Source organism: Centropristis striata, chromosome 22 (assembly GCF_030273125.1).
Source record: "Centropristis striata isolate RG_2023a ecotype Rhode Island chromosome 22, C.striata_1.0, whole genome shotgun sequence".
Classification (NCBI taxonomy): Eukaryota; Metazoa; Chordata; class Actinopteri; order Perciformes; family Serranidae; genus Centropristis; species Centropristis striata.
Genome location: NC_081538.1, coordinates 16,114,548 through 16,124,640, shown reverse-complemented (window position 1 = coordinate 16,124,640; position 10,093 = coordinate 16,114,548). Strand labels below are relative to the sequence as shown.

The 10,093-nt window shown below is 39.5% G+C and overlaps 1 protein-coding gene across 2 annotated transcripts; it reads right to left on the bottom strand.

Moving 5' to 3' along the window:
* Window positions 1-1,339: 1,339 nt before the first annotated feature.
* ucmaa (upper zone of growth plate and cartilage matrix associated a) lies at window positions 1,340-9,291 on the bottom strand. 2 transcript variants are annotated; one of them, XM_059326164.1, is made up of 6 exons: window positions 8,831-9,291; window positions 8,490-8,547; window positions 5,505-5,564; window positions 5,322-5,414; window positions 2,572-2,670; window positions 1,340-1,733 (listed from the first exon to the last, which is right to left on the bottom strand). In XM_059326164.1, exons 2-6 carry the CDS (start codon window positions 8,545-8,547, stop codon window positions 1,645-1,647), a joined length of 399 nt encoding a protein of 132 aa, XP_059182147.1. In that variant the 5' UTR covers window positions 8,831-9,291; the 3' UTR covers window positions 1,340-1,644. The 2 variants fall into 2 exon arrangements, with proteins under 2 accessions (XP_059182147.1, XP_059182146.1); XM_059326163.1 differs by having other exon boundaries at window positions 8,490-9,291.
* Window positions 9,292-10,093: the final 802 nt, after the last annotated feature.

Below are 10,093 nucleotides of genomic sequence, written 5' to 3'. Positions count from 1 at the left end.
AAAGAATCGTATGATTTGGGGCGTGGCTACCTTTGATTGACAGGTCACTAACAGGGCGAGCCGTCATCAGGAGAGAAGCAGAGCAATGCCTATCCACGGCAACGTGTCAATAAAGTTATATATAACGTTATATAGATATAAAAAAGGACGTTTAGCGGTTTGGTCTCATAACTTTGACCCTTTCACTGTATTTTCACTTAATGACAGTTTATTTGAACGTTTTGTTCAGTAAAAATGTCTTGTTCAGCATTTGGTTGGACTAACAGACACTCCAAGGAGTCGGTCAGTAACATACATTTTGTTTTTTGCTAGCCAAAACTAACATTCCAGTTAATGCTAACATGAATTAGCAGCAGCTTCTCTCAGTCAGGTTGAGGTGTAGAGAGGCTGTAGTCAGTGATCAGATCCCTCTCGCTCCTCCACAGTCCAAATATGGTCTGCTCCCCGTATCGGAAACAAGATGGCAACACAAGATGGCGACGAGTGTAATGCTGAACTTGATGCTTCCAACGGGGCAGTCTACAAACCAATGGGTGACGTCACGGTGACTACGTCCATTATTTATATACAGTCTATGCCATACATCTAACCACATTTGAAAGCTGTATTTTCATGCCTCTCCTGCTCAGGTTGTTGAAAGGCACTCTGGGAAATGTAGGAACAACAATGACATATAAAGATGAGGAGGTTGCTTATGTAACAAAAGCACATTTTATTATATCAGTTGAGAGTTATTACATGGCACTGGCCTTAAGAACCTCACTTGCTGTTTTTTTATTTCATAGGGACTGAACCAATCTCCAGTATCAGGACAAACACACACCATGTGTTGGAGTGATGAGGCCAGGTGGCGCTCACTCAAGTGTGCGAGCCAATCCACATGGCCCCAAAGAGGAAACGTCTGAGGTAAAGAGATAAAATAAGGCATTTGGAATTGAAGCTTTGTGATCAGTAAGTACAGAGTGCCATGCCACCTTGTTTTGATCGTTTAATTTCTGCTCATTATCCTGTCGCTACTGTTTTTCCCTCTGTCCCATCTCCCCTCTGCCCAGTTTGTGGCTAATATTTCCACTCTGAAATGTGGAATTCATTTCAGCCTGATGACTTCTGCAGCTCAACTCATCTTCTTTTTTATTCCACACTGCCTCCCTCCCTTTAAATACTCCACATACCAGACAGTGCTAGAGTGAGTTAAAAAACACATCAGTGGTCTGGGAATCAGGAAACTCATCTTTGGCTGTCATTTTGACTTGAAGACATAAGATCAGTTTCTTTGCAAAAAATAAAGCCACAATTAACACCAGTTGGTAATGTACATGGTTGATTTATTGCTGCTAGACATTGTATAGCTTGTAATAAAACATACAATGTATGTACATGTAAAAAAAATGTAGTTAAAAAAAAGCATGCAAAACATACTATAGCCTCCTTTAAATATGATAAAGTTTACAAAAACTGCACTTTTAATACATTTTACAGTTTGACATGGAGACACTTTGCACAGTTTAGGGTTTTATAAAAAATACAAAGCAAAGAATCTTTAATTTTGAAGATTAAAGTTGGAAAAAATCTAGACAGAACTTTAGCACGTAGTGTCAGGAGTTGTCTTTGGTAGAGGTGATGTTAGCGTTAGCCTGCTGCAGCTCAGTGGAACCAGTAGTAGCGAGGCTGGAGACCGTCGTAGTGATACTCTCGCAACTGCTCATTTGTCTCCCTCGTTCTCTCATTTTGCTCTGTGGATTTAAAAAAATACAAATGAAGTGACTATAATCAATATTTTTTTTATTTTTTTATTGTATTTACAGTATTGTGTGTATCCCTTGAACTGACATGGTTAAAGAGCCAACAAAAATAATAATAATAATATAATAATAAAATAATATAATATAATAACATTTCTGACATTTATGTTCTTGTGAAATATGACCAATAAGCCAGTTTCTATGAATCCTGAATGTGTTCCGTGTCCTGGCGGAGATCTCTTTGTTTTCCTGTAATGGCTCACTGGCTCAAATCACCCAAAACACTGTGTATCTTAAAACCCACTCACAACTTTATGGTTAGCAGTTCTTAGTTTAGAAACTGTCACTGCAACTATATCACTCCAGACAAACCGCCACAAGGAAGATTGTCAGCTTGGGGTCGACCACAAATGGACACTTTGATTTGGTGTGGAGTCTCAGGCGCTCCGCTGTGGTCCAGAGGCTCGTGGGTGCCGAGAGGTCCAAACTCTGTTTTCCCTCAATGCGTTCTCTCTAGTGCACCTCTAGTGACGATTGGTATTCAAGTAAATCTTGGGTTTTTTGAAAGGATGTGTTTACTCATATAAAGTCTCTCTGCTTTATCTCTTTGTTTCATTCAGCGTCCCGGAATAAAGTCATTTTAAGATTCACAATTATAAATGTTTGTATAATCAGTCTTCAGTGGTAGGGCTGAAAGTGAGCGTTTGATGGAGGGTTTTTTTTAATTATTTCACAGAACTGGACTTTATTTCTGCATTCAGACTTTTTAATGACTCAATTTAAGGGAGAATTTAACGTGGAACTGCAAACAGCTGGATCCAGGCCTTACCATCACGCTCTTCCTCAACGTAGTTCTCCCACTCATTCCTTCGCTCCTCGTTGCGGTCCCTCCTCAGCTTGTCAGCTGAAAGCCTTACCCTCTGCTCAGCTGTGGAGAGAAAAAAGAAAAGGAGAGCATAGAAGTTAGCCAAAAATGTTATGTTTATTTCTTACTGATGAATGAAGCAGGAGCTGCCACTACTGTTCCTAACCTAAAGTATTGTCTGCTGTGAGATTCTTGACTACGCTTGTGGCTTAAGGATTGGTCTGTTGATCAGTCTGTATACCATTTTGGTCCCAGTTCCTAGAACCAATATGCTATCAGTCTGATGATCTTTGAGCTTCTGAGAGTCCGTATATCCAAATAACCCATATCCAGGCCAAGACTTCCTCATCCGTGTGCCGGTCATTGTTCAAAGTCTGATTAGTAACTTGACACCCAATACCATCATCACATTATAGCATCAAATAACTAATTAAAAACAATAAGAAAACATAAATGATAATGATAAACTACCACCCAACCATTTTTGGGAATTTTTTTTATGATGTACTCTTTGAGTCAGATTTTTTTTTGTTTGACCAGTTTGACCCTTGTCCCATCTACTAACATGAAGGGGTGGGGTTTATGACCCATACTGCAGCCAGCCACCAGGGGGAAGTTGATATGTTTTGGCTTCACTTTTGTGGAGCTACTCAGTTGTCAATGTTTGAATACAGTTTATGGTAAATATGGTAAATTTTTACCTGCAGACATCAGCAATCATTGTGAGCATGGGGTCATCCCTATGTTCCCCGGGTCCTATGTTCCCCAGGTCCTATGTTCCCCAGGTCCTATGTTCCCCATACTCCTTAAATAATGAGTTTATGAGTTTATTACAAATTCATTCTATTCTCCACAATCAAATATGATCAAGTATTAGCTTAGCCCTGTATTCTTAGCTGAGGGTTAGATTATTTGTGTTACTTACTTGGTAAATACTTGAATAGAGGCAGAACCTGAAATAAACTCATCTGGGTTTTTATTTCTGATTAGCATTTAGCTTACTAATATTGGTCATGGACACTAAAGTGATAGCTTGAGGCTTACTCCAATTAGAAAAAGTTAATATTAACAACTTTTCAAATGTTGACATTCCTTTGATGATCTTTACTAATCACTCAGAATTAAAGATCACAAGCTAATGATGATAATAAAAGGGAAACTCTTGGTTTGGTTGGAAAAACTTGCTTATGCAATCATCCAACATCTGTTGGAAATATTGCATATACCCAACTTGCATCTTTTGAATAATTGAGCAGTGTAGCAAGGAGGAAATTTCACTTCTCTCTCCATAAAAACCATAACAACCTACTTGCAGGATTACTGTGAGGGCCTACAAAACCTGTGCATCACTTTCTGGCAAAAACAGTTCTGAAAAGGAACGTCAGGTTCTCCTGAACCGTGCTGGCGAGGGACATTAGTGCTGAAGATTTTCCAAGAATGTGGGCCTGTTTGTCTGAAACTAGGGCCCCATCTGGTGCTCTGATGGGTGGGCAAGGGGAAATGACCCACAGTCTCTCGAGGCCTGGTCAGGATTTCTCTGATGGGTTTTCCACCAGAAAAGAGAGGAATTAACTAAGAAATACTTCACTGAAAAGATGAAAATCACTGTTGGCAGCTACATATTGGCAAGTCTGTCCATTTTCATGCTTTTATCTCAGTGCTAAAAAAATACAGGAATTATATAACGGTTTTAAAAGTTATTTTGGTGATAGAGTCTGATAATATAAGTTCCTGTTTTTGCAGGGTTGTCCTAGAACACCTCTCGTGCTGGCAGTGAAAGAATGAGCTTATTGTACCAAGAAACTGTGTGTGTGAGAGAGAGGGCCTGCTCCATACTACCCTGTGACTCCTTCTGCAGCCTCCAGCTACTGTATAGAACAGCACCTGCTTGAGTTTCCATTACTCTTTCTTTTCTCTCTTGAACTTTCACAGCTTGCAGGAAAAACCTCAAACCGTGGCATCCTCAGAGTCCAACTACAAACCATTAAACCAACACTCCCACACACTCACTCCCACATCAAGCGAGTTCGCTACGGAAGGACAAACATGCCACATTTAAGTCTGTCCACAGTGTCGCCACATCAACCACACATAGCACCAAATATAAATAAACACAACCGTCCCAACCCCATCTGTTGACCAACCTACTCATGATCCTGCTTATTTTCTGCCTGCAAAATGACAGACAGCCTTTAAGCAGACAGCTCAAAATTTTTCCTCAAAACAGCTAAAAATTGTTAGCCTGGCTAATGTCAGACTATATCACAAATGAGATATAGTCTGGGGACCACCAATTCATTTTTCCGTAAAGGAGGCGAGGTTTACAGTCGTCCAAAGCCGTTTATTGGGCGCTACGAATGTCTATCATAAGCGTCTGTACGTAGCTCTTATCCAGTCGTATCAATTATACCTGATGACGTATGTAGAGACGTCAAGGACCGGGGTCTCGCTAAATCCCATTAGCTTAGCCACTAACGGGGCTAGTTGGTAGATTAGGCTTTTGCTGAATCCTGTTGGAAGCAAGGCTAAAACATATGCATCTTTGTCTTGCCGTCCCTCCCTGTTGTGTGATTGGATACCAAAAGCAGGGCTAAGAATCGGCCATGGGCACCTTGCAGTTTGACACTAAATCGAGCGTGCAAGGCTGCAAGGGTATACCCAGGCTAAATAATTGTTACCTTTGCCCTTGATTCAACATGTTAAACAGAACTTACCTTGGAGCTCATAATATCTAGTTGAGCGGCGACTGCGGCGTTTGAAAAAGTTGGTGGCTTCCGACTCGGGCATAAACACCTGCCGTGCTGGCCCTGAAAATCAGAGGTGAGAAGGTGAAGATCATATAAGGGCATGTGGAACAAGGTTATGTGAAATAGTTAAAAGGATTGAACATCTATTACCTTTAGGATGGCCTGGCTTTGAGTCGTCCCGCACTGCGGCACTTTTCACCACGCTGGAAACTGTGAGGAAAAGGAGAAATTATAATATTCTGTCTTTTTACATAAGTATGTAGCCTGGCTAACGCCAGACTATATCACAAATGAGATCATTTTTCCGTAGAGGAGGCGTGGTTTACGATCGTCCAGAGCCGTTTATTGTACGCTACGAATGTCTATCATAAGCGTCAGTACGTAGCTCTTAGCCAATCGTATCAATCATACCAGATGACGTATGTAGATCGTCAGAAGACGACTGATGTTTGCACGATGGTGCCGAATGATTATTGCCATTTGTGCAAGATATATATGAAGAAAGAAGGACACTCCACATATGCACACTCTTCAGACATATATTTTTCCAAAAAACCATGAGCATATCAGAGAGGATTATTAGGAGTGATAGTCGCCCAAGAGTCCACAACCACAAAGACCGGGGTCTCGGTAAACGCCGTTAGCTTAGCCACTAGCGGGCTAGTTGATAGATTAGACTTTTGCCAAATCCTGTTGGAAGCAAGGCTAAAACATCCTTTTTGGTGGTGATAAAGGAGTGTAAAGCCAAACGTTGTTCTTCTTTTAAAATCAACTTTGGCTCTAAACTATCTAGAACACTGTCTACAGCTAGATCCAAAGAGAGCTTGCCGTCTGCTGCAGCCATGTTGGATCCGTTAGCAAACGACAAACTTCCGTCTGTCCAATAGTACGTCGTCTTGCCGTCCCTCCCCGTTCTGTGATTGGATACCAAAAGCAGGGCTAAGAATCAGCCATGGACACCATGCTGCCTTGCAGTTCAAAATAAAATCTAGCATGCAAGGCAGCATGGGTAAAGCCAGGCTAAAACGTATGGGGGCCAATATTATATATATATTATTAGGAAATACATGTTGAGAGTAAAACTGTAAAACAGTTTAACTATCTGTTTGTGTGTACTCAGATTTCTTTCTGTATATATCATCCTTTAATAGTAAACATTATACAACCTTATGTATCTACAGAATAGATATCATGCAGGCGCGCTACTTTATGACATTTGTAGAAATTATAGATTAGTACTTCTTAATTTAGCCAACGAACAAAAGATGAAAATATTTAAAAAAAACAAAAAAAACCCAGAAAATACCTCATTAGGAGTGTTAAATGATACCATATTAACAATAACTGTGACAACAAAGAATAGTCATGTTTTTGTATGCATTTGTACACCCATATTTAGAAGATAATATGGAAGAATAGAGAAGAAATACAATAAACAAAGTTTAAGATTTATTTGCCTCACAGCATTATCAATCATTTTAGATTAAAACAGGATTAAAATAGCCATAACAATTTATCATAATTACTATAAATCATAAGATGTTTCGTCTTGCTAAGCCTACTTAATTTCACTTTATTCACTGTGATGTAGAAAAGGTTAATCAAAATAAGTGTCTCTCATCGTCATCATAATGAGACCACGCCCTGTAGGTAAACGACTGGTCTGGATCTCAGCTGGACACGTGTCTCGTGGTTAAAACTGAGCTTGTGAGAATCAGGCTGAGAGGACTACTGGACATCTAGCAAAATGACATCTTTTGTTTATCTCTTTAGATTAAAGAAAACATTTTTCTCTGGCTCCTTATCTATTTGTCCCTTGTGGGATTAATACAGTTGTTTGAATTGAATTGTATAGCCATATACAATCAATCAGACTTTATTTGTAGAGCACTTTTCATACAAAAGAAATGTAACACAAAGTGCTTCACATAAAAAGGAGAAAATGATAATAATAATAATAATAATAATAATAATAATAATAATAATAATAAAACATAGAAACAAGCAAACACCCTCCACCCCTGGCCCCCTCATCCCATTATAAACAAAGCACAAACTGAGGAAGCTCCATCTCAACATGGAGCAGTGAGGAAACACTGGAGGCAGCTTAGAAATTAATTAGATAAAATAAATAAAAATAAATTAAGGTAAGATAAAATAAAATAAAAACAAAAGTAAATAATAATAACAATAAAAAGTTAAAAAGCTACATAAAAAGATGAAAACTAAATAAATAATTAAAAAGTAGAGCACAATAATATATATATATATATATATATATATAGTAAAAGCCAAATTAAAAAGATAGGTCTTAAGTTTGCTCTTAAAAATCTGAAGCGTCTCTGATGTCCTCAGGTCTTCAGGAGGCTGTTCCACAAACATGGACCACAGTGAGAAAACGACGCCTCATCGTGGGTTTTGTTTTAACTTTTGGTATTATTAAAAGGCCAGAAGACCTGAGGGTCCTCGAGGATTAGGATAAAAGTAAATCAGATAAATAGGCTGGACTAAGAGCATTAAGAGATTTATAAACCAGTAAAAGAATCTTAAAATTGATTCTGAAACGCACAGGCAACCAATGCAGAGACTTTAAAATAGGTGTAATATGAGCTCTCTTTCTGGTCTTTGTCAACAGAAGAGCAGCTGAATTTTGTCATAACTGTAATCGATCTAATTTTTTGTTAGGTAGACCAGAAAGTAGAGCAACAGTGCTTACTTTGCCTGACTTGCCTGTACTCACAACTGACAATGTGACTTTGAGGAAAATATGACAGTCAATTCAATTAAACAAACAAACAGTATTTATGACTTAAACAATTTTTTACAAAAGTTTTACAAATTAATTCACACTGATACCTGTTACCCCCAAAATAAGATGAGATAAATTACATGCCATTGTTAAGATGAAATATGAAAGAAAAAAAAAATGTAAAACTTATTTTTCTGAACATATTTTTCAACTTTGACAGATTCAAACTTGTCATGTTGAAGGTTTCTTTCCCATATTAAAGAAGGACTTCACACCAGTGCTTTATGCCCTCAAAACTATTTTTCTTACCTCCCCTGAGGATGTAAAATAAAATTAAAAAAACCTGTTCCGAATACTTCCCCCACCCACCCAGACCAGGTACTTACAGGTGAGGATGAGGAGGGTGGTGAGCAAAGAGAGCACGAAGACTCGAGTCCAGGACATCTTGAGAGAGAAATGCAAAAATTTTACTGGACTTGACAGCACACCTAACTGAAGTGATCTGAGAGAGGAGAGAGTGATGAAGGAAGGAGGAGAGGATGGGGGAGAGGCAGGAAAAGTGGGAGGAGAAAGAGGAAAAGAAAGGCTCAGGGAGGGAGGCAGGCTGCTGGAATATCAATTGCCAAAGGGAGGAGAAGAAGAAGAAAACAAGAAGGAGTGATTGAGCGAGGTAAAAGGAAACCAGGATACAGTAATAAAAGATCAAAAGTAAAAAAGCTTTACTTACTTTTCTAATGATGAATGCTTGATTGATGATGATTTTAACCCTGCATTAAGTAAATTTTGGCCAATTTGGTGAAGCACAACAGGTTGTAGACATAAAGGCTGTTTCTACTACAGCCCAATACACGGAATGAGGCGGGTCTCACTCGCCAAAACGCACCTAATTTGAATATGAGCCGTCCTGAGCAGTCTTTTGTCAGGACTTTTTCAGTACCTGTAGAAGAGCAGGGCCATTTTTCTCCCCTGAAAAAAGCCTGGTTACTGATTGGATAGAACGCTAAGCAGGATGTGACATAGTACTTGACACCATAACAACACACGCCATTTGTAAAAGCCAGCAAAGCAGTATTGCCAACATCGTGACTTTGTTGCTATATTTAGCAACTTTTCAGACCCCCTTAGCAACTATTTTTCAAAAAAGCGACTGGCGACAAATCCAGCGACTTTTTCTGGTGTTATTGGAGACTTTTGGAGACTCGTTCTTACTCTTCTTAACACGGCTCGTTAAGAAGAGTAAGAACGAGTCGAAGCGGCACAGTTCTCCTGCAGCAGTCTCTCCCTGCTGCAGCCGGAGGGGATGTTAACCCCTTAGTGTCCAGTCTGCAAATTGCTAATAGGCTAACAGTTAGCTCTGTAGCAGTACAGTGTGTATGTGCTGCTGCTGCAGGAGGTGTTCACTTAGCGATCTGTTTGTTTACAACAAGCATCGGACACTTTGTGCACAGTTAGCGATGCCAGTTAATTTAACATCACAATGTTTATGATCAGCGGAGACGCTGTGCATAATTAGCCATGCTGCTTTACTTATGATCAACTGCTGACATTGTGCACAGTTAGCTACGGCGGCCACAGTTGAATCTCCCGTGTTTATTCCGATTATGCAACTTTCGAAAACCATCATACATCACCTCTGAAGCCTCGTAAATCCCTCTGGGGGTCTTTTTGTAATGGAGACATGCAGAGGTAGCGGACATTTGACAGGGTGTGGACTGAGACTCCTGGTGGCCACTCTTCCCCCTAAAGGAAAGACGGCTATAGCACCAATCATGGAAAGCGGAAGAGCCTTAAACCTGCATTATTTTCAGATTGCCAGCAGGGGGAGACTCCACCTGCTGCAAAAAGAAGTCCAGTTATGTAGAAGTCAATGAAAAAAATATCCTACTTCACACTTGATTTATTACCTCAGTAAAGATATATCTAATGAGGCCTCATGGTCTCATTGCTAGTTTGAAGTATTCTTCCATACAGCATGGTGTTCACTTAGTAA